General features: G+C 36.2%; 1 protein-coding gene and 1 long non-coding RNA gene across 6 annotated transcripts in view; one reads left to right on the plus strand and one right to left on the minus strand.

The window, feature by feature from the left end:
• The window catches only part of LOC133644657 (uncharacterized), a 164,782-nt gene extending 141,065 nt beyond the window's left edge, over positions 1-23,717 (minus strand). For all 4 annotated transcript variants that reach the window (XR_009824802.1, XR_009824801.1, XR_009824804.1 and 1 more), the window contains exons 1-2: positions 23,407-23,717; positions 22,024-23,308 (exon numbers count right to left, since the gene is read on the minus strand). This is a non-coding gene — a long non-coding RNA (uncharacterized LOC133644657). The remainder of the gene's footprint in view (positions 1-22,023; positions 23,309-23,406) is intronic.
• LOC133644656 (GTP-binding protein REM 2-like) lies at positions 6,356-23,388 on the plus strand. 2 transcript variants are annotated; one of them, XM_062039334.1, is made up of 5 exons: positions 6,356-6,616; positions 9,905-10,205; positions 10,271-10,344; positions 17,344-17,521; positions 22,971-23,388. In XM_062039334.1, exons 2-5 carry the CDS (start codon positions 9,914-9,916, stop codon positions 23,261-23,263), a joined length of 837 nt encoding a protein of 278 aa, XP_061895318.1. In that variant the 5' UTR covers positions 6,356-6,616; positions 9,905-9,913; the 3' UTR covers positions 23,264-23,388. The 2 variants fall into 2 exon arrangements, with proteins under 2 accessions (XP_061895318.1, XP_061895317.1); XM_062039333.1 differs by having other exon boundaries at positions 6,357-6,586.
• Positions 23,718-24,633: the final 916 nt, after the last annotated feature.

Below are 24,633 nucleotides of genomic sequence, written 5' to 3' on the forward strand. Positions count from 1 at the left end.
GGGTGACCTGATATTCAGCTGGAAATGACTAAAACAGTAAATAAACACAAGACATATATATACTCTATTAGCCACAACACAACCAGGCTTATATTTAATATGCCACAAATTAATCCCACATAAAAACACCTAGGTGTTTGTTATGCTAGCTCCTAGCTACTAGCTCGAGCTAGTTATAGCTCGAGCGGGTAATATGGACAGGATCCCGTATATATAACCCGCCAATACAATTCAAACACCTGCACAACACACACACTCACTCAGCCCAAAGAACCGTTCACCTAACCCAAGGTTCATAAAGCTTATATATTTAACCAAAGTTACGTACATGACACTTTCTCCATAATGCAATGAACAAATTGCAAAAGATTCACCAACACAGATGTCCAGAATACTGTGGAATAATGAGATGAAAACAGCTATTTCGTATTGGCTTCAATGGGGAAGCCATACCTGTGTTCTACTGGCTGCGTCACGCGCATACATCATCCTCAAAGGCGTTTTGAACCGGAAGTTCCCCAGGAAATTTAAAATTGCACTTTATAAGTTAACCCGGCCGTATTGGCATGTGTTGCAATGTTAAGATTTCATCATTGATATATAAACTATCAGACTGCGTGGGTTTCAGTAGGCCTTTAATATATGCTTATTTTAAACTTTCATGCACAGAGGGAAACCACAACTAAGTCAATTTACCAACACTGTATTTATTACAGTTATTAAGCAGTGGCAAAGCAGTGGCACAAACATTCATGTCATTTCAAAACAGAAAGTGCAAGATTATCAGAGACATTTTAAAACAAGCTATTAGTGCACTTTTGTGCATGATGTCACTAAGATGACATATCAAAACAACACTAAATTAAAGTGCACTTTTTGTACAGAACGCAACTACAATAGTTTAAAACAAAAATAGTGCGCTTTTGTGCATGATGTCACACAAGATATTTCAATGACTGTCAAATAAAAATGAACTGCATAATATGAAATCAATTAGTGTATGTCCTTCGCTATTCTGTTGTTGAATAATTTTTTCATATGGCGTTGATCTCTGAAAATAGTTGCTTCGGCATTTTGTTGGTGTGGCACAGAACGGAGATTTTGACATGCAGAGTTTCAAGCACTCTTCATTCTCTAGCGGGTGCCTTTTCAAATGATGCTACAAATTAGCAGTAGATGCTACTTTTTGTAGCAACGCTTTTGCCACATATTTGACATATTACGGTTGTCTGTTCGACATCTTCCCGCTTGAAGCCAAACCACCGCCAGACGATGGACGCTGTGCTGTTTTTCTTAGGAATTAATTCCTCCTTCATTTGTTACCAGATTCGCACCTTCTTTCTCTCGTATTACCACTCACACCACTCCGCTAGCATCACAGCTAATGTTACCCATGCTGCTACCGCTCTGCTCAGCGAGGGCGTATGACGCGACAGTATGTGATGCATGTAAGAAGGTGCGCTCGTTTTAAGTCTCTGTGAGAAGGAGATGACAAGAAAGAGTGAAAAAAGTCGGTAGTGTAATGCCAGGAGCTAAAAGCAACTGCGTGAGAACGTATACTCGAATATCACGATATAGTCATTTTCTATATCGCACAGAGACAGACCCGCGATATATCGAGTATATCGATATATCGCCCAGCAATACTTCACATAACATCAATACTAGCTAAAATGTTTTGTCATCTCATCGAACTGAACAAAGGCTGTGAAGATTGTGTATTCGATGTGAGAGGTGTCACTCCTCTTTATTTTTGTTGCCCAAACTGTTGAACCAAGAGAAGAACAAAGCTTGTTTATTAGACTTCACCTTCATTAGTCAAACTGCTTTGTGTTTTATTTTAATATAAAAAAAGTTGGGTTTTTTTTAACATTACTTGTGTTTTTTTCATGTAACAAAGGTATTACTTCAAAAAACATTGATGTGACACAGCATTTTGTTTATGTTTTATTGTGTATAGTTCATTCCTATATGACATATTTCTGCTCAACCTCTTAATGGATCTGTCCCGATAAATCATAATGTACTTTAACTTTAAAAAAAAAAAAAAAAAAAAATCACCTATAGTACAATGTAGGGCTGTGAATCTTTGGGTGTCCCACGATTCGATTCAATATCGATTCTTGGGGTCACGATTCGATTCAAAATCGATTTTTTTTTTTTCAATTCAATACGATTCTCGATTCAAAAACAATTTTTTTCCCGATTCAAAAGGATTCTCTATTCATTCAATAGATAGGATTTCAGCAGGATCTACCCCAGTCTGCTGACATGCAAGCAGAGTAGTAGATTTTTGTAAAAAGCTTTTATAATTGTAAAGGACAATGTTTTATCAACTGATTGCAAAAATATGTAAATTTGTTTTAACTATTAAATGAACCAAAAATATGACTTATTTTATCTTTGTGAAAATATTGGACACAGTGTGTTGTCAAGCTTATGAGATGCGATGCAAGTGTAAGCCGCTGTGACACTATTGTTCTTTTTTTTCTTCTTTTTTTTTTATGTCTAATGATAATGTCAATGAGGGATTTTTAATCACTGCTATGCTGAAATTGTAACTAATATTGATACTGTTGTTGATAATATTCATTTTTGTTTCACTACTTTTGGTTTGTTCTGTGTCGTGTTTGTGTCTCCTCTCAATTGCTCTGTTTATTGCAGTTCTGAGTGTTGCTGGGTCGGGTTTGGTTTTGGAATTTGATTGCATTGTCATGGTATTGCTGTGTATTGTTTTGTTGGATTGACTAATTTTAAAAAATAATTTAAAAAAAAATACAAAAAAGGTAAAAATAAATAAATAAATAAATAAAATATATTTTTTTTAAATGAGAATCGATTCTGAATCGCCCAACGTGAGAATCGCGATTCAAATTCGGATCGATTTTTTCCCACACCCCTAGTACAATGGTACATCGGCTTACGAATTTGCCAGGTTCTGTGACCGAGCACGTAACCTAAAGGACTCGTATCTCAAATCAATGTTTCCCATTGAAATCAATTTATACATGCTAGAACCCCCAAAAACACCATCATTTTAACATGTAACTTGCCCCTTAGGAAGAAAAACGACCTTATAAGGAATATTACATCAAAAATAATCAAATGTATAGCAAACAACTACAGTAGTTTTATGTAGTAATTCAACAATAATTTACCTTGAAGAGCAGGACTTGTTTGGTATCTGTTTCCCTGTCAAACATTTATTTAAATTAATATCATCCACTTCTTCTTCCCAAAATAATTCTTTATACTCACTTTCTTGGTTCCCATGTTGGAAAAACAAAGTCATGTTTTGCTGGCTATTAGCTAACGAGTCAGCGTGTGAAACACCTGACGTATTGGGCGGATGTTACGAGGTCCGCCGTGACATTGGCTGCGCCACCTAGTGGTGGGGAGGCTCGTCACTTAAAGTTGAACAATTAGGTGTCAGGCAGCCCGTATCCCAAAAACTCGTAAACTGAAGCAATCTAAACCGAGGTACCATTGTGGGGGAATATTAGGTTTTGATCATAATGTTGTGTCTTAATTCCCATAAATTACACGTTTTTAATATCACTGTACAACTTTTATTTAGCAATTTTCTGACTTGATCCTAATGGGTTGTATTCCATTATATTGCAACTTTTTTTTTTCCTCCCTTGTAATACCCATGACTTAAGAATATCTTTTAAATGGCATTTACAACAATATTATGGCAATATTTTTTATTTTTTGTCGTAAAAATCAAGATTTGTTTTTGTTTTTTTAAAAGCACAAACTAATTTAAAAAAACAAGTCTCTAGTAATAATATTTAAAATGCAAATCCTTTTTAATTGGACTGTACAATTTTTTTCTAGCAATATTCTGACTAAATTCTTTTTTAATTATTTGTTTCTTAATACAATGATTTTATTCCAATTAATGACACATCAATTACATTATGGATGCAATGAATTTTTCCCCACGACAATATAACTTTAGCTATTTTGTCGTTTTTTTTTAAAATTGTCTTAAAATTCTTAGTTTTTTAGCTTTATTGTGCTATTACATATCACAATACATATGTTCTCCTCTGCCCTTAGTAATATTTTACTTAAAAAACTCTTCTGTTATGTTTTTCAAGTGATGGTGTCACTTGTGTGTGAGTCAAAGCAATATTATGGCAATATTTTTATTTTTTGTCGTAAAAATCCAGATTTTTTTAGTTGTTTTAAAAAAACCACACAGTAGTAATAAAAAAAAGGTCTCCAGTAGTAATATCATTTAAAATGCAAAGCCTTTTTAATTGGATTGTTCCATTTTTTTCTAGCCCACGCATTGTGAACATCTTTTAAATGGCATTTACAATAATATTATGGAAATATTCTTATTTTTTGTCGTAAAAATCCAGATTTGTTTTACCTACTATTGCATTTTTTTTAAAGCACAAAGTAATAAAAAACAGTCTCCAGTAATAATATCATTTAAAATTCAAATAATTTTTAACTGGATTGTACCATGTTTTTCTAGCAATATTCTGACAAAATTTTCATTAAAAAAAAAAAAGCGTATATTTTTTTTTTCTCGTAACACTATGATTTTATTCCAATTAATGACACATAAATTACATTATGGATGCAATGAATTTTTCCCCACGACAATATAACTTTAGTTTTCTAATATTTTGTAGTTTTTTTTTAATTGTCTTAAAATTCTTAGTTTTTTTTAGCTTTATTGTGCTATTACATATCACAATACATATGTTCTCCTCTGCCCCAAAATAATAATTTACTTAATAAACTCTTCTGTCATGTTTTTCAAGTGATGGTATAACTTGTGTGTGAGTCAAAGCAATATTATGGCAATATTTTTATTTTTTGTCGTAAAAATCCAGATTTTATTTTTTTTAAAGCACACAGTAATAATAATTTTTTAAAAAAAGGTATCCAGTATTAATATAATTTAAAATGCAAAGCCTTTTTAATTGGATTGTACCATTTTTTGTAGCCCACGCATTGTGAACATCTTTTAAAGGGCATTTACAACAATATTATGGCAATATTCTTATTTTTTGTTGTAAAAATCCAGATTTGTTTTACCTACTACTGCATTTTTTTTATTCACTATGTAATAAAATACAAGTCTCCAGTAATTATATCATTTAAAATGCAAATCCTTTTTAATTGGATTGTAAAAATAAAATTCTAGCAATATTCTGACTAAATTCTCGTAAAATTATTACTATTATTTTGTAATTTTTTTAAAACAATGATTTTATTCCAATTAATGACACATACATTACATTATGGATGCAATTAATTTTTCCCCACAACAATATAACTTTAGTTTTCTAATATTTTGTCATTTTTTAAAAATTGTCTTAAAATTCTTAGTTTTTTAGCTTTATTGTGCTATTACATATCACAATACATATGTTCTCCTCTGCCCGGAGTAAAAATTAACTTAATAAACTCTTCTGTTATGTTTTTCAAGTGATGGTGTCACTTGTGTGTGAGTCAAAGCAATATTATGGCAATATTTTTATTTTTTGTGGTAAAAATCCTGATATAAAAAAAAAAAAATTAAAGCACACAGTAATAATAATTTTTAAAAAAGGTCTCCAGTAGTAATATCATTTAAAATGCAAAGCCTTTTTAATTGGATTGTACTATTTTTTCTAGCCCACGCATTGTGAACATATTTTAAATGGCAATTACAACAATATTTTGGCAATATTCTTATTTTTTGTCGTAAAAATACAGATTTGTTTGACCTACTATTGCATTTTTTTTTAAAGCACAAAGTAATAAAAAACAGTCTCCAGTATTATATATAATTTACTTTTCTAATATATATATATATATATATATATATATATATATATATATATATATATATATATATATATATATATATATATATATATATATATAATTGTATTGTTTTACAATACCTCGTTTTTTAGCTTTATTGGGCTATTACATACCACAATACATATGTTCTCCTCTGCCCGGAGTAATATTTTACTTAATAAACTCTTCTGTTATGTTTTTAAAGTGATGGTGTCACTTGAGTGTGAGTCAAAGCCCACGCATTGTTGGACTGCCCCCCTCATTATACGCAGAAAAGCCTGTTACCAAGGATTTGTGTTTGCTGCCCTCTAGCGGCGAGAACTTTTTTTGCCCCACTTACAATATTGGAGGAAAAAATAAACTGAGCTTTTTGACACAGTTAAGCATTTCTTGTTGTTGTTTTTTTCCCTTACAAACACGTGAATGAACTCTCATCATTGCTGTATTGAGCAATTTATATTGATTTAATGCAGGGGAATTAGAGATTGTGTGCAAAAAGAGGCGGGCAGGGGAAAGTGAGCGAGATAGAGTTGGAGAGAGAGAGAGAGAGGTTTTAATGTGAGGAGGAGGCTAACAGGTGAGGAGGGATCGCTGCCTGGCACGCACTCAGGTGATCAACGTGAGTGGGTTGGGTGGAGGATGTAGTGGTCTCTCTCGTCTCCTTCATCTTTCCTCCTCATCCTCATCCTCGGCATCCACGTCGTGTTTCAGTGTGCAGATGCCGACAGATGTGCCCGAAGACGGACTCAAAACTAATGAGGACCCGGTCAAGGTTTGGATCTATTAGTTTATCAATGTGAAGGTGATTAATTGATATGAAAGCCATAATGTTTGCCATAAAGAAACAATAATGACTGTTAGTTCAACTATCTAATTAAAAGCATCTTTATGGTTTTATATCAACTGTGTGAACAAAGCTGAATAGATATGAATGCTTACTGTGCTTACCCAGCAGGGACAAGACATTGATACAACGTTGATGATACATACATGTCCTTTAAAACTGACTTTGAAACAACGTTGCAAAATAGTTGTGTTTGTAAATGGAGATGACGTCGGTGACTGACGTTGGATCCACGTTGTTTGTTGGGATATGACCACATTTCAATGGTCAAATGAACGTTACAGCCTGACATTGGATAAACGTTGTCAAAAGGCGTGTTGTCTCAACGTTGTATTTGTGTTGTGGAATATTGGTTGGGAAATGACCCAATTTCAATGGTCAAATCAACGTCACAGCATTACATTGAATAAACGGTGTCAAAAAGCATGTTGTTTGAACGTTGTATTTGTGTTGTAGAATATTGGTTGGGAAATGACCAAAATTCAATGGTCAAATCAACGTCACGTTGTCAAAAGGCATGTTGTTTCAACGTTGTATTTGTGTTGTAGAATATTGGTTGGGAAATGACTAAATTTCAATGATCAAATCAATGTCACAGCCTGGCATTGAATGAGCGTTGTCAAAAGGCATGTTGTTTCAACGTTGTATTTGGGTTGTAGAATATTTGTTGGGTGATGACCAAATTTCAATGGTCAAATCAACGTCACAGGCTGACAATGAATAAACGTCGTCAAAAGGCGTGTTGTTTCAATGTTGTATTTGGGTTGTAGAATATTTGTTGGGTAATGACCAAATTTCAATGATCAAATCAATGTCACAGCCTGGCATTGAATGAACGTTGTCAAAAGGCGTGTTGTTTCAACGTTGTATTTGGGTTGCAGAATATTAGTTGGGAAATGACCAAATTTCAATGGTCAAATCAACGTCACAGCCTGATATTGAATGAACGTTGTCAAAAGGCACGTTGTTTCAACGTTGTGGAATATTGGTTGGGAAATGACCGAAATTCAATGGTCAAATCAACGTCACAGCATGACATTGAATAGACGTTGTCAAAAGGCATGTTGTTTCAACGTTGTATTTGTGTTGTGGAATATTGGTTGGGAAATGACCAAATTTCAATGGTCAAATCAACGTCACAGCCTGGCATTGAATAAACATCATCAAAATGTGTGTCGTTTCAACGTTGTATTTGTGTTGTGGAATATTGGTTGGGAAATGACCAAATTTCAATGGTGAAATCAATGTCACAGCCTGACATTGGATAAACGTTGTCAAAAGGCGTGTTGTTTCAATGTTGTATTTGGGTTGTTAAAGTTAAAGTATCAATCAATCAATCAATGTTTATTTATATAGCCCTAAATCACAAGTGTCTCAAAGGGCTGTACAAGCCACAATGACATCCTCGGTACAGAGCCCACATACGGGCAAGGAAAACTCACCCCAGTGGGACGTCAATGTGAATGACTATGAGAAACCTTGGAGAGGACCGCATATGTGGGTAACTTTTCTATGGATTGAATTCCAACGTACAGGATCTGAGCCGGGGGGCAACAAGAATTGCTACCCCATCCCGTTGCCTATCACTGCTTGCAACGCCAGAGTGAAAGAGAGTTCAGCCACTTTCGAGAGGAGTTGTTTCAGAGCCCTTGCTGTCCGTCGAAGTGAGTCCGAGGTCCCCACCATAGACGGTGTTAACAGTGCACTGCCTCCCCTCCTAAGGCTGCGGAGTTGTTTTCCATGGCTTCCCCGAACTCCTCCTTTGTCCAAGTTTTTGCCTCTGCGACCGCCAAAGCCGTGCGCCACTTGGCCTGTCGGTACCTGTCCACTACTTCCGGGGTCCCATGACCCAAAAGGACCCGATAGGACTCCTTCTTTAGTTTGACGGCATCTCTCACCACTGGTGTCCACCAGCGGGTTCTGGGATTACCGCCATGACAGGCACCAACCACCTTGTGGCCGCAACTCCGATCGGCCGCCTTGACAATAGAGGTACAGAACATGGTCCACTCGGACTCAGTGTCCAGCGCCTCCCTCGTGACATGTTCGAAGTTCTTCAGGAGGTGGAAATTGAAACTCTCTCTGACAGGAGACACTGCCTGACGTTCCCAGCAGACCCTCCCTGTGCGTTTGGGCCTGCCGGGTTTGACCAGCATCCTCCCCCATCGTCGAAGCCAACTCACCACCAACGGTGATCGGTCAAAAGCTCCGCCCCTCTCTTCACTCGATTGTCCAGAACATGAGACCGCGATGACACTACCACAAAGTCAATCATCGAACTGCGGCCTATGGTGTCCTGGTGCCAAGTGGACATATGGACAGCCTTATTTTTGAACATGGTGTTTGTCATGGATAATCTGTGACGATCCCACTCTGTCTTCCTGTTTTTTCTTCTTTCTATCCCCACCTGGCTGCACCAAACGTTAAAAAAATGTATTTAATAAAGTCAAATACAAATAAGGCAACAAGAGAAGTATGCCACACTTCTCTTTTGTAAAGTAAATCCCCTTTGATAGGACTTGTTTCAGAACCCTTGCTGTCCGTCGAAGTGAGTCCGAATAGATACGACCGGAACTTTTCCACCTCGCGCACCCACTCAGGCTCCTTCCCCCCAGCGAGGTGGTGTTCTACGTCCCAAGAGCTAGCTTCTGTAGCCGAAGATCGGACCGCCAGGAGCCCGGCCTCCAGCTTCCGCCCATCTAACAATCCACCCGAAGTCTATGTCCCCTCCTATGATTGGTAAGCCCATTGAGGGGGAACCCACGTGGCCTCTTCGGGGATAGGCCAGGCCACCAGGCGCTCGCCATCGAGCCCCACCTCCGAGCTTGCCTCCAGGGGGATCCTCGGTGACCTTCATCCGGGCGAGGGAATTCTGAGTCCTTGTCTTTTCTTTTTCATAGCTGCTCTTGGTCTGGTCTCTCACGTAGGGCCCGTTTGTCTTGGGAGACCCTACCAGGGGGCATAGAAGCCACCAAAAATGTAGCTCCTATGATCATTGGGATACACAAACTCCTCTACCACGATAAGGTGGCAGCTCAGAGAGGAGACACACTCTAATTAGCATTAATGCTATACAGACACACAAAAATGTTGTGTTTCCATGAGGAGGGCTTACTAAAGCTAGTCTATATTCTCTAAAAACTTCACTCTTGAGATATGAGCGATGAAAAATGGCTGTTCAGTTTTGAGTTACATTGTTTGGTCCTACCTTACCCTCATGAACGGCAATGTTCACGTCTGCTCCAGTGTGACACCATGACCCTGTCCAGCACGCCGACCGTTCGCAGGGGAAGCACCCCGCTGCCAATCAAGCACCAGCTCAGACGGGAAGAGGCCGTCCATGATGACTGCGATTGGTCATTGGATAGCGCCGGGCCGTCCGCTTCCCCCATCCTCTTCAGCCCCGCCATGGATGATGCGGAACCGGAGGGTAGGCCCTATGGCCCCTTCAGAATCGCTTTACTGGGGCAGAATGGTGTGGGGAAGTCATCCCTGGCCTTCGCCCTGGCAGGGGACGTGGACAGGACGGCGTCGGTGGATTCAGACGGTACGTTATTATCCAGCTTTTTTGTGTGCTATAGCAAGGCTCATCGTTTTTGTCTTTGTCCACAGGGGAAGGTCTCATGCACACTGTCACCGTGGATGACGAGGAGAGCACCATCGTTATCTACGACAGCTGGAGACATGTGAGACATTCGCGACACTACAATCTCTGAATAGTCAATTGCCACTAAAGTGGTCAATTTGGGAAAATCTGTAAAAAAAAAAATAAAAAAAATCTTTTTATTTGTCCCTTTTTAGGGATACCAGAAGTAGCAAGAAGAATGATGATAACTGAAATAAATAGATTCACATCCAAAACGTCATTCTTACTTATCCCGATTCTAAATTGATTCATAATTTTCAAAAATCTATTAAAAAAAAAACCTCAAGGAATTGCATGTGAATGCTCCAATGCTGAAGTTGAACTGAAATGCTGACAGAATGTAGTATGTACGTGTTAGTGTGAATGTCCAGGATGAGTGGAATGTGTTGATGTGGGAATGGTTTGAATAGGTTGAAAAACGTGGGAATTGTGCAACTTGGAAAAATGTCCCATTAATTGCAATGGGAACTTCCTGGAAATTTGGCAATTTCGGGAAAAACTGGATTTTTAAAAAATGGCTAGGAGTAGGGATGTCCGATAATATCGGCCTGCCGATATTATCGGCCGATAAATGCGTTAAAATGTAATATCGGAAATTATCGGTATCGTTTTTTTTATTATCTGTATCGTTGTTTTTGTTTTGTTTTTGTTTTTTTATTAAATCAACATAAAAAACACAAGATACACTTACAATTAGTGCACCAACCCAAAAAACCTCCCTCCCCCCATTTCTTTCTGTTATCAATATTCTGGTTCCTACATTATATATCAATACAGTCTGCAAGGGATACAGTCTGTAAGCACACATGATTGTGTGTGCTGCTGGTCCACTAATAGTACTAACCTTTAACAGTTAATTTTACTCATTTTCATTAATTACTAGTTTCTATGTAACTGTTTTTATATTGTTTTACTTTCTTTTTTATTCAAGAAAATGTTTTTAATTTAGTTATCTTATTTATTTTTTATTTTTTTAAAGTACCTTATCTTCACCATACATGGTTGTCCAAATTAGGCATAATAATGTGTTAATTCCACGACTGCATATATCGGTTGATATCGGTATCGGTTGATATCGGTATCGGTAATTAAAGAGTTGGACAATATCGGAATATCGGATATCGGCAAAAAGCCATTATCGGACATCCCTAGTTAGGAGCATGAATGTCCTGAATGAGCTGAATTGGTTGGTGTTGGAATCGTTTAAATTGGTCAAGAAATGTTGAAGTAGTAACAGCTTTTTAATTGAGGAATGGTATTATGGAATTTCGGAAAAAACGGGAATTTTTCAAATTCTTAAACCAACTTGTTTTTTTGTCCTGACTAAGAGGAATGTTTTGACAGTTGGAATCGGTTGAAAAATGTGGGAATTGTGGAAGTTTGAAAAATGGCCAATTCATTTTGAATAGGGAAAATGTCCCAAAAAACTGGGAATTATAGGAAATCCGTGAATTTTTTTTTAGAATTATTGAAGGAGAGCACATAATTCCTGAACAGGCTGAATATTTTGAAGTTGGAACGGTTTAAGTCGGATGAAAAATGTGGAAGTTGTGGAACTTTGAAAAATGGGAATTTCATGAAAATTTGGGAATTTTTTTGAACGTTCATAATACGTTTAAATGGTTGGTGTTGGAATTTTTCAAATCGGTCGAGAAATGTTGATGTAGTAACATTTTTAATTGAGAAATGGTATTACGTAATTCCTGGAATTTCGGAAAAAAATTAAATTTTTCCAGTTTTTTGTCCTGATTAAGAGCAATGATTTGACAATGGAACGGTTGAAGTGGATTGAAAAATATGGAAGGAGTAGTCGACAGAAAAAAGGGTGAAAAAAGGTTTTGAAAAAACGGGAATTCAGGGAATTCCTGGAATTTTTTGGAACTTGGAAAAATTATAGTTTAAATGGAGAGGATGAGTGGAATATATTGAAGGTGGAATGGTTTGAATTGATTGAAAAATGTGGAAGTGGTGGAAGCTTGAAAAATGGCCAATTCATTTTGAATGGGAAAAATGTCGCGGAAAACATGGAATTCTGGGAAACTGGGAATTTTTGGAATTTTTCAAGGGAAAACCCGCGATTTCCAAATAGGCTGAACAGTTTGAAGTTGGAACGGTTTGAATCGGATGAAATATGTGCAAGGTAGAGTGCGCCAAAATCTGGAGAAGAAGAAGAAGAATAAATAGATGAATTTTGGTGTAGAAAACCATACGAGTGAATGCTTTGTAGCATTCACACAATAATACATTGTGAGAATCAGTTTGAATCGAGAATTGTGTTTACTCGAGAAAGAGATTATGTATTGAATCGTTGCCCCAGGAATCGGAATTGAATCAAATATAAGAGTCACACCCCTTGTAGTTACCATTAGGGGTGTGACTCTTTGGGCACAAAACGAGTTGATTCGATTTCGATTCCTGGGGTAAAAATTCAATTCAGAATTGATTCTCAATTCAACATGATTCTTAACTTAAACTAAGAGTGTCAAACGTACGGCCCGAGGGCCGGATCAGGCCCGCGAACAGGGTCTATCCGGCCCGCGGGATGAGTTTGCTAAATATAAAAATGTACCTGAAATTTTTGAATGAAAGTAACAGCTGTTCTAAATGTGTCCACTAGATGTCGCAATAGCAATTCTTTGTATCTTTTGCTAAATATGTACAAAATAAACCACATGATGATACATCAGTCGAGGAAAATGATCAAACTACATAAAAAACATACTGTAATTTGATTTTGATATAATTTTTTTATCTTGATAGAAAATGGATGGATGGATGGAGTTGACTGATGAACATTATCACATAATTTAATTAAAAAATATGAATAACGACAAATAAAGAGAGAATGCTATTAACCGCAACATGTAAGTGTAAAAAAACCCAACAACATTATGATTTGTACAATTTCAGAATGTTCTTGTTCTATTTTTAAACAAAGAAAACAATCTGAAGTTGTCTTTATTTTATCGTGCCGTGATTTTACCAGTCCGGCCCACTTGGGAGTCGATTTTTTTCCACGTGTCGCCCGATCTAAAATGAGTGTGACACCCCTAAATTTAAATTCTTACAATGTATTATTTAGTATAATAATTCTAATGAAACATGTTTAAAACAGGTTAAATGTTTGAAAAGCTCCTACTTGTTGCAAGGATATAGCCTAAAAATGTCTCTTTAAAAATGGATTCTTATAAAAAATTTAAAATTTAAAATTAAGAATCGATTTCGAATCGGGATGAACAGGATTTGCAATTTGGATGTGAATCGATTTTTTACCGTTTACAGTAATCGCACCTTGTAGAATAATGACTAGAGAAAAAAAGAGAAAAAGCCACCAAAATAGGAGCGCAAGACAAGAACTAAAACACTACACACAGGAAAACAGCAAAAAACTCCAAATAAGTCACGGTGTGATGTGACAGGTGGTGACAGTACACCTACTTTGTGGTTATGGTTTAAAGTCATATCCAACAATTGCGACAACGACTTTTTACTGTCAACTGAGTTTCGTTTTTTTAATGATTTCTGCTGGGGGTGTGCCTCGCAAAAAAACGTGCCTCGGCTCAAAAAAGGTTGAAACACACTGGTATAGAGGATGGATGACTCAACAGCGCCTCTGCTGGTTGAGGCGCTGTTGAGTCATCCTGTGTGTAGTGTTTTAGTTCTTGTCTTGCGCTCCTATTTTGATGGCTTTTTCTCTTTTTTTGGTATTTTCCTGTAGCAGTTTCATGTCTTCCTTTGAGCGATATTTCCCGCATCTACTTTGTTTTAGCAATCAAGAGTATATCAGTTGTTTTTATCCTTCTTTGTGGGGACATTGTTGATTGTCATGTCATGTTCGGATGTACTTTGGGAATGCCATCTTTGCTCCACAGTAATGCTGTCGTCCAGCATTGTTTTTGTTTACTTTGTAGTCAGTTCACTTTTAGTTTCGTTCTGCATAGCCTTCCCTAAGCTTCAATGCCTTTTCTTAGGAGCACTCACCTTTTGTTTATTTTTGGTTTAAGCATAAGACACCTTTTTACCTGCACCCTGCCTCCCGCTGTTCCCGACATCTACAAAGCAATTAACTACCAGCTGCCACCTACTGATATGGAAGAGTATTACACGGTTACTCTGCCGAGCTCTAGACAGCACCGACACTCAACAACAACACATCATTTGCAGACTATAATTACCGTATTTTTCGGACTATAAGACACAGGGTTTTTCATAGTTTGGCCGGGGGTGCGACTTATACTCAAGAGCGACTTATGTGTGAAATTATTAACACATTACCGTAAAATATCAAATAATATTATTTAGCTCATTCACGTAAGAGACTAGACGTATAAGATTTCATGGGATTTAGCGATTAGGAGTGACAGATTGTTTGGTAAACGTATAGCATGTTCTATATGTTATAGTTATTTGAATGACTCTTATCATAATATGTTACGTTAACATACCAGGCACGTTCTCAGTTGGTTATTTATGCCTCATATAACGTACACTTATTCAGCCTGTTGTTCACTATTCTTTACTTATTAGGGACCGGGTCCCTTTGGGACAGAGGACCCTATTGTATTTCTAGCGTTTTATTATTATTATTCTTTATTATTATACAGCCGCCTCTTTGAGCTGTAATTTGACCCCGTTAACATGCTTCAAAACTCACCAAATTGGACACACACATCAGAACTGACGAAAATTGCGATCTAATCAAAAAACCAAACCCCAAAACTCAAAATTGCGCTCTAGCGCCCCCTAGGAAGAAAACACAGACAAAACTGCCTCTAACTCCCAGTAGGAATGTCGTAGAGACATGAAACAAAAACCCTCTATGTAGGTCTCACTTAGACCTATATTTCATATGTTGACAACCCCCAGCAAAAATCAACAGGAAGTTTGCAATTCCCCCTTCAAAACAAAAGTTGAGTAAAAACAGTCACCTTTTTTCAAACATTATCTCCTCTGAGCGCGTTTGTCGTGTCGGCTTTAAATTACCACAGGAGAGAGATTGAACCCTTCTGATTAAAAGTTGATGAAAGAGTTTTAATTTTAAATTGCCTTTCAAATGTCTATTTTTGGTGTTGGGTTTTATCAAATAAATGTCCCCCAAAAATGCGACTTATATATATTTTTTGCCCTTCTTTATTATGCATTTTCGGCCGGTGCGACTTATACTCCGGAGCGACTTATACTCCGAAAAATACGGTACTGATTTGCAAAAAAATATTTTTAACCCAAACAGGTGAAATGAGATCATCTCCCACGGCACACCAGACTGTATCAGTGCTTGAAAAACGCTGCTCTATATATCTATTTTCTACCAGTGTGCATACGAACGATTGTGAAGAACTTTAATACAAATAGACGATACAAGTAGCATATTAGTATGCGAACACATCATTTTTATGGCGATGCAATAGAAAAATAAAAGAGAAAAACATTGACTTTTTTAATTTTCTTGTAATCAGACCATATTTTCAGTATATTAGATGGAATCTTTACCTGTCATGTCAGGTAAAGATTCCATGTAATTAACCGAAAATATGGTCTGATTACAAGAAAATGTAAAAAAGTATATGAACAAGAAGATATAATGAACCTTTTTGAGCAAAAAGAAAAACGACCCTCAAGCTCCCAGATGTCGTGACGACCTGGAGAGACTGAATGTGCTCATTACCGCTTTGTTTTGCACCTTCTCCTCTTTCCCCTAAGGCACTATTCAGAGGTGTGTGTTTGCGTGTGAATGTGTGTGTGTTACCCACACACGTGTAAAATGAATGCATGAATGTGTCCAACTCCTGTGGGAGTGCGGCGACACAAACAGACATCACAGTTGTTGTTCTTATTGTGGGATTTGTTCCCTCAAAGTACAAATGTTGTCTTCAAGAATAATTTTTTGTTAGTTTGTTTGGGTCACACATTTGTCGGGCAATAGTTTTGGCGGGTAAAAAACGTTATTTGGGCCTAGTGTCACAGTGACCACCCCCATCCACCAGGTGGAGCTGCAACTACAGGAGATCCCAGTGTGAGTCAAATAAGTGATTGTGTTTATTCTAAGCCAGTAGTGTCCAAAGTGCGGCCCGGGGGCCATTTGCGGCCCGCAGCTAATTGTTTACCGGCCCGCCACACATTCTGGAAATACTATTGTTAAAATAAAAAAGAACATTAAAAAAAGTGGAATGAGGTGAAATCTAACGAGAAAAAGTTGCAATGTTGACACAAAATCTGCCATGCAGGCTGTTTTTTTTCTTTTGTCTTTCTTCATTTTTCTTTTTTTTGCCATTGCTCAAAAAATAATAATAATGACAAAAAATCCATGTTATAATGAATTATTTTCAGGGCTCCAATTACTTCAAATATTTCACTTTAAAATGTTTTATGTGGCAAATATTGCATATATTGTGTAGTAGCCATATAAAAACATCAAAGTTTTCTTTGACAAAAGCGCATAAAACAAACAAAATAATAGTTCCAGCATAAAATCGACAGATATATCTAAAGTTGATCTCGTAACTTAAGTGTTGAAAGTAAAAGAAAAACCTTATAAAAATGTATCACTTTATGAGTGGGGCACCTTTTGGATCCCAAATATATTTAGTGATTTTTTTATTTATCTTTTCACTGTGATTACTCAAAAATATGAAACAATTCAAATCAATGGCGTCCTGCATTATTTAACTTTTAGGGCTCTAATGACTAAACACTGCATATTTCAGTTTTACTATTAAAAAAAACTAAGTTGTGTTTGACAGAAAAGCCATAAAACATTTTTTTAAATTTGTATTACTTTATATCAACTTGAAGTTGATATAAAGATTTACTGTAAGCGTTAAATAATTAAAAAAATAATAATAATCTGACTTATTTTTAACATTTTAAAGACTGAGACCCCGGGACCACTAAAGGTAAAATAAATAAAAAATGCATACATTTTGTTATGATTGGAAAATGAAAAATATCAAAATGGCCCCCACATGCTTTAATTTTTCCATGTGCGGCCCTCAGTGGAAAAAGTTTGGAAACCCCTGTTCTAAGCATTTTGTGTTTTCAGGACCTTTCGGCGCTGCAGTGCGAGGTGTGCGTCCTGGTGTTCTCTGTGACCGACAGGCGGAGCTTCCACCGCACGGCCCAGCTCCGCCTCCTCCTGCGAGAGACTCAGCCCCAGACCCCCATCATCCTGGTGGGCAACAAGAGCGACCTGGTCCGCTCCCGTGAGGTGACATCTCAAGGTACAGACTGACATTATGGGACATGCAGGCAGTTTTATCAGAACATTAATGTAAAAAAAATAAATCATGTTGTACGAGGCTTTGTAAAAAAAAATGTTTTAACATTGTTAATGTCATTATTTTTTGTTACGTATGTTTTCTATCATCAGCTTCGCTTTGTTATGACAACCGGGAAAATCTGATCAGGCTTAAAGGCCATCCTGAGGGTAAAAAAGGAACATTATGAGAAAAAAGGCGGAATGTTACCAAAACATAATTATGTTCAAAAATGTTTTATAAAAATATCCACCATTAGAGTTTTTTCTGCACTAACAAAACGTATCTCATGTTGCAATTGTTGTTTCTTTAAATTACAATTTTACTCTTGCAGCAATAATATTTCAATATTTTTTCTCAAAAAAAAGTTCTCTTTTTCATCATAACATAAATTTTTACTCTTAATTTTCGCATAAAATATAACACTTTTTGTCCTTTAATTAAAAAGAAAAGTATACTTTTCTTTTACTAATACAAAAGTTTTGCTACTTTTTTTTAATGTTTTAACTTTTTTTTCATTTTATTTAACTTTTTACCTCTTATCATTGCATCCCTCTTCTAATAAAAATTTAACTTTTTCTCTTTGTATTATAAAATATCACTTTTTTTCTAGATATTACATTATTTTTCTCATAAAAAATGTATTTTCTCCTTTTATATTGCAGTTTTTTCTTGTAAAATGTTAATTTTTTATCTTTGTATTATAAAGATTACACTTTTTTTCTCTTGATATTATATATTACAATTGTTTCTTGTAAAATTGTACCATTTTGTCATAAATATTTTACTTTCTTCTTAAAATTACATATTTTTCTCACTCTTTCAATATTACAATTCAGTCTTGTATATTATTAACTGCATTTATCTTATTTAATATTTATTCACAAAAAAATCCTCTTAATTTTGCAACATTTTTTCCTCACAAAAAATATTTTTTCTCTTTATATCTTTCTTGTAAAGATGGTATTGTATTTTTTTTTTTTCTAATACAAAGTTTACTTTTTTCACTTGCTATTACAACTTTTTTTTAATAATAGCTGCGACTTTATTGTTGCACATTTTCAACGTTTTTGCAAAATTCCAACTTTTTTGAATTTTGAAATTCAAATCGAGTTTTCCTAAAAAAATGTCTACTTTTTTTCCCACGTTTTAAGAGTGGCTCTAAAAACCCTTTGTACAAAACTCAAAACCAGTGAAGTTGGCACGTTGTGTAATTCGTAAATAAAAACAGAATACAACGATTTGCAAATCCTTTTCAACATATATTCAATTGAATAGACTGCAAAGACAAAATATTAATGTTCAAACTAAGAAACTTGTTTTTTTTTGTTAATAATCATTAACTTAGAATTTAATGGCAGCAACACAGTGCAAAAAGATGGCACAGGAGCATTTTTACCACTGTGTTACATGGCCTTTCCTTTTAACAACACCCAGTAAACGTTTGGGAACTGAGGAGACCAATTTTTGAAGCTTTTCAGGTGGAATTCTTTCCCATTCTTGCTTGATGTACAGCTTAAGTTGTTCAACAGTCCGGGGGTCTCAGTTGTGGTATTTTAGGCTTCATAATGCACCACACATTTTCAATGGGAGACAGGTCTGGACTACAGGCAGGCCAGTCTAGTACCCGCACTCTTTTATTATGAAGCCACGTTGTTGTAACACGTGGCTTGGCATTGTGTTGCTGAAATAAGCAGGGGCGTCCATGATAACGTTGCTTGGATGGCAACATAAAACCTGTATGTACCTTTCAGCATTAATGGTGCCTTCACAGATGTGTAAGTTACCCATGTCTTGGGCACTAATACACCCCCATACCATCACAGATGCTGGCTTTTGAACTTTGCGCCTAGAACAATCCGGATGGTTCTTTTCCTCTTTGTTTCAGAGGACACTACGTCCACCGTTTCCAAAAACAATTTGAAATGTGGACTCGTCAGACCACAGAACACTTTTACACTTTGCATCACTCCATCTTAGATGAGTTCGGGCCCAGCGAAGCTGGCGGCGTTTCTGGGTGTTGTTGATAAATGGCTTTCGCTTTGCATAGTAGAGTTTTAACTTGCACTTACAGATGTATCGACAAACTGTAGTTGCTGACAGTGATTTTCTAAAGTGTTCCTGAGCTAATGTGGTGATATTCTTTACACACTGATGTCGCTTTTTGATGCAGTACCACCTGAGGGATCGAAGGTCACTGGCATTCAATGTTAAGTGCAGGGATTTCTCCAGATTCTCTGAACCTTTTGGTGATATTACGGACCGTAGATGGTGAAATCCCTAAATTCCTTGCTATAGCGCGTTGAGAAATGTTGTTCTTAAACTGTTGGACAATTTGCTCACGCATTTGTTCACCATCATGGAAGCTGCTTTTATACCCAATCATGGCACCCACCTGTTCCCAATTAGCCTGTTCACCTGTGGGATGTTCCAAATAACTGTCTGATGAGCATTCCTCAACTTTCACAGTCTTTTTTGCCACTTGTGCCAGCTTTTTTGAAACAATTTGCAGGCATCAAATTCCAAATGAGCTAATATTTCCAAAAAACAACGTTTTCCAGTTCGAACGTTAAGCATCTTGTCTTTGCAGTCTAGTCAACTGAATATACGTTGAAACGGATTTGCAAATCATTGTATTCTGTTTTTATTTACCATTTACACAACGTGCCAACTTCACTGGTTTTGGGGTTTGTAAATGGAATCAATGATTTGCTTCATTTGTGTGTCAGTTGTCCACTACAATCTAATGCACATTACCGCCACTTACAGGACCGGAGTAGAACAGCACCTGTGACCGTTGTTATTGTGTTTTAACTTCCGGCACATTAGGCTAACATCACCAAATAGGTCTCCCTGCTGGTTAAAACTCCAACTATGTGTCTGCGTCATCCCACAGAGACCATTTTATTATTTCATTTTATTCAACTTTATACCTCTTGACATTGCATCGCTCGTCTAATAAAAAACTTTTTCTCTTTGTATTATAAAAATGACACTTTTTACTTGATATTACATCTTTTTTTCTCTTAAAAATGTAAATTTTTCCTTTTTTATTACATTTTTACTTGTAAAAATGTCATTTTTTCTCTTTATATTATAAAAATGACACTTTTTTCTTTTGATATTATATATTTTTTGTATAAATGTTACTTTTTATTTAATATTACAATTTTATCTTTTCAAAAAACCCTTACTTTTCTTATTACATATTACAAATGCTTTGTATTTTAAATGTTACCATTTTGTCATAAATATTTTTACTTTCTTCTTAAAATTACGTATTTTTCTCTTAATTTTTTCCCCTCAATGTTACAATTCAGTTGTGTATATTATCAACCGTGTTTATTTTATTTTTATTCACAAAATCGTTTTTTCCTCATAAATATATGTTTTCTCTTCATATCTTTCTTGTAAAAATGTTAATTTTGTTCTCAATAAAATGTTTTTTGTATGACACATTTTTACTTTTTTCACTTAATATTACAACTTTTTTCTAATAATAGTTGCGACTTTATTGTTGCACATTTTCAACTCGTTTTTGCAAAATTCCAACTTTTTTGCATTTTTAAATTCAAATCAAGTTTTCCTAAAAAAAATCTCATTTTTTTCCCAAGTTTGACTTAGACTTCCTTTTATTGTCATTCAAATTTGAACTTTACAGTACAGATAAGAACAAAATTTTGTTGCATTAGCTCGTTGTAGTGCAGCATAAAAGAGCAATCATGTGCAGATATAAATAAATAGATTACTGTACAGATAAATATATTGCACGTTTGCATATGCATCCTTGTTTATGGATGTACCGTGATTTTCGGAGTATAAGTCGCACCTGACGAAAATGCATAATAAAGAAGGAAAAAAACCTATATAAGTCACACTGGAGTATAAGTCGCATTTTGGGGGGAAATTTATTTGATAAAATCCAACACCAAGAATAGACATTTGAAAGGCAATAAAGAATAGTGAACTACAGGCTGAATAAGTGTACGTTATATGAGGCATGAATAACCAACTGAGAACGTGCCTGGTATGTTAACATAACATATTATGGTAAGAGTCATTCAAATAACTATAACATATAGAACATGCTATACGTTTACCAAACAATATGTCACTCCTAATCGCTAAATCCCATGAAATCTCATACGTCTAGTCCAGGGGTCGGCAACCCAAAATGTTGAAAGAGCCATATTGGGGCAAAAATACAAAAACAAATCTGTCTGGAGCCGCAACAAATTAGAAGCCATATTACATACAGATAGTGTGTCATGAGATATACATTGAATTGAGATGACTTAAAGGAAACTAAATGAGCTCAAATATAGCTACAAATGAGGCATAATGATGCAATATGTACATATAGCTAGGCTAAATAGCATGTTAGCATCGATTAGCTTGCAGTCATGCAGTGACCAAATATGTCTGATTAGCACTCCACACAAGTCAATAACATCAACAAAACTCACCTTTGTGTATTCACGCACAACGTTAACAGTTTGGTGGACAAAATGAGACAGAAAAAGAAGTGGCATGAAACACGTCCTAGGAAGTCGGAGAAAGTTATACATGGAAACAAACTAAAGGTGAGTTCAAGGACCGCCAAAATTAGTAGGACAAAACGGTGCTCGCCAAATACTCGAATCAGTGAAGCATGTTTAATACAAACAGTGTGCTTTATAACAATTAGGGAGGTTTGTGTCATGTTTGTCCTCCCACAGAAACCATACTAAAACAAACAAAAAAGTTTTTTTCCCCCTCATCTTTTTCCATTTTTCATACATTTTTGAAAAAGCTTCAGAGAGCCACTAGGGCGGCGCTAAAGAGCCACATGCGGCTCTAGAGCCGCGGGTTGCCGACCCCTGGTCTAGTCTCTTATGTGAATGAGCTAAATAATATTATTTGATATTTTACGGTAATGTGTTAATAATTTCACACATAAGTCGCTCCTGAGTATAAGTCGCACCCCCGGCCAAACTATGAAAAAAACTGCGACTTATAGTCCGAAAAATACGGTATGTTATATTGTCTTTATAGTCCAGCGAGTTAATCCGTTTTGGGGGGGAATTGATGGGATTATTATGATGCGTTCAAGAGTCTTTATGGCCTGAGGGAAGAAGCTGTTACAGAACCTGGAGGTTCTGCTACGGAGGCTGCGGATCCTCTTTCTAGAGTCCAGCAGTGTTTTAAGTGTGGCTCTAAAAAACATTTGTAAATGGAGTCCATGATTTGTTTCATTTGTGTGTCAGTTGTCCACTACAATCTAATGCACATTACCGCCACTTACAGGACCGGAGTGGAACAGCACCTGTGACCGTTGTTATTGTGTTTTAACCTGCGGCACATTAGGCTAACATCACCAAATATGTCTCCCTGCTGGTTAAAACCCCAATCCCGTGTCTGCGTCGTCCCACAGAGGCCATGTCGAGCGCCGCACTCTTCAACTGTCTCTACCTGGAGATTTCGGCCTCTCTGGACCACCGCACTCAGGAGCTCCTGGAGTGCGTCGTGCGGTTAGCGCGGGGCCAGCCTCCGTGGGCCCCGGGGACCAGCCCGGAGGACATGAGCGGAGGAGGCCAGCGGGAGAGCATCACCTCGCGGGCCAAGCGCTTCCTGTCCAGCCTGGTTCCTCGGTACCAGCGCGAGCGCGACGTGGGCCGGATGCTGAGGCAGAAGTCCCGCTCCTGTCACGACTTGGGCGCGCTGTGACGTCATCGGCAGCCCGGAAGTACGGTTAGGACATGATTGTAATTCCTACGGTGTGAATATGACGTGTAAATAAACATCAGTAGTGCTACTTGGTGTCAATAAAACGTTTTTGTTTTGTCAACCTCGTCCATCGTCTCACTTACAGCGGGCGGGATGTACTCATGTTGACTCATTATAGCGAGGAAGACCTGGCTGGTGACTCATGCTGTTGTGGTCTCCATGGCGATAGCGAGCGGGGAAACACTGCGTGGTGAGTCGAAGGATTTAAAAAAAATATAGCAGCATTAGTAAGCAAGGAGAAGGTGAAGAAGGCTCAAAGGGTGGATGATTACAGGTTGAGATGTAGTTAATGGATGGATGGGGATGTAGTTGCCATGTTACGGTCGTCAGGGAGCTGGAGCCGGGAACATGGCGGCCATTGTTGTTGTTGTTGTTGGAGTGAAGTCACGTGGTCTGACTTCCTCTGCTGCAAGTGAGGAAGGTTGTGCGCACGCACACACTGAACCGAACACTTTGCAGCTTTTTCCTACCGTTTTACGCCCACCGGGATTTGGAACATCAAAGGTTGTTTATTTATTTATTTATTTTTAAAACATTTTCGAATATAATTTTTATGTTTTATTTTATAAACCTTTATTTATAAATTGCAACATTTACAAACAATTGAGAAATAATAATCAAAATAAGTACAAAAACAGTACAAAACAGCACCAGGGAGTTGTAAACTCAATAAAGTAACTAAAATAGAATGCTATATATATATATATATATATATATATATATATATATATATATATATATATATATATATATATATATAAATCCATCCATTCATTTTCTACCGCTTGTCCCTTTTGGGGTCGCGGGGGGTGCTGGAGCCTATACAGGTATATATATATATATATATATATATATATATATATATATTTTAATATATATATACTGTATATATTTATTTATATATATATATATGTATATATATATATATACAGTATATATATATACAGTATATCTATATATATATATATATATATATATATATATATATATATATATATATATATATATATATATATATATAGATATATATAGATAGTACTTTGATTCCTTCAGGAGAGTTCCCTCAGGAAAATTAAAAGTATGTATGTATGTGTATACCTGTATATATATATATATATATATATATATATATATATATATATATATATATATATATATATATATATATATACATAAAAATATTTATATATATATATATACATACATATGTATATATATATATACATACATATGTATATATATATAAATATATATATATATATATATATATATATATACATATATACATACATATGTATATATATACACAT

This window comes from Entelurus aequoreus, linkage group LG27 (genome assembly GCF_033978785.1).
Source record: "Entelurus aequoreus isolate RoL-2023_Sb linkage group LG27, RoL_Eaeq_v1.1, whole genome shotgun sequence".
Taxonomy (NCBI): Eukaryota; Metazoa; Chordata; class Actinopteri; order Syngnathiformes; family Syngnathidae; genus Entelurus; species Entelurus aequoreus.

Bases quoted from the DNA above. Each gene is read 5' to 3' on its own strand.
- LOC133644656 (XM_062039333.1), top strand. From the start codon at position 6,533: ATGCCGACAGATGTGCCCGAAGACGGACTCAAAACTAATGAGGACCCG. The intron at 10,345-17,343 runs GTGAGACATTCG...TTGTGTTTTCAG, and splicing joins TCTACGACAGCTGGAGACAT to GACCTTTCGGCGCTGCAGTG. The intron at 17,522-22,970 runs GTACAGACTGAC...GTCGTCCCACAG, and splicing joins CCGTGAGGTGACATCTCAAG to AGGCCATGTCGAGCGCCGCA.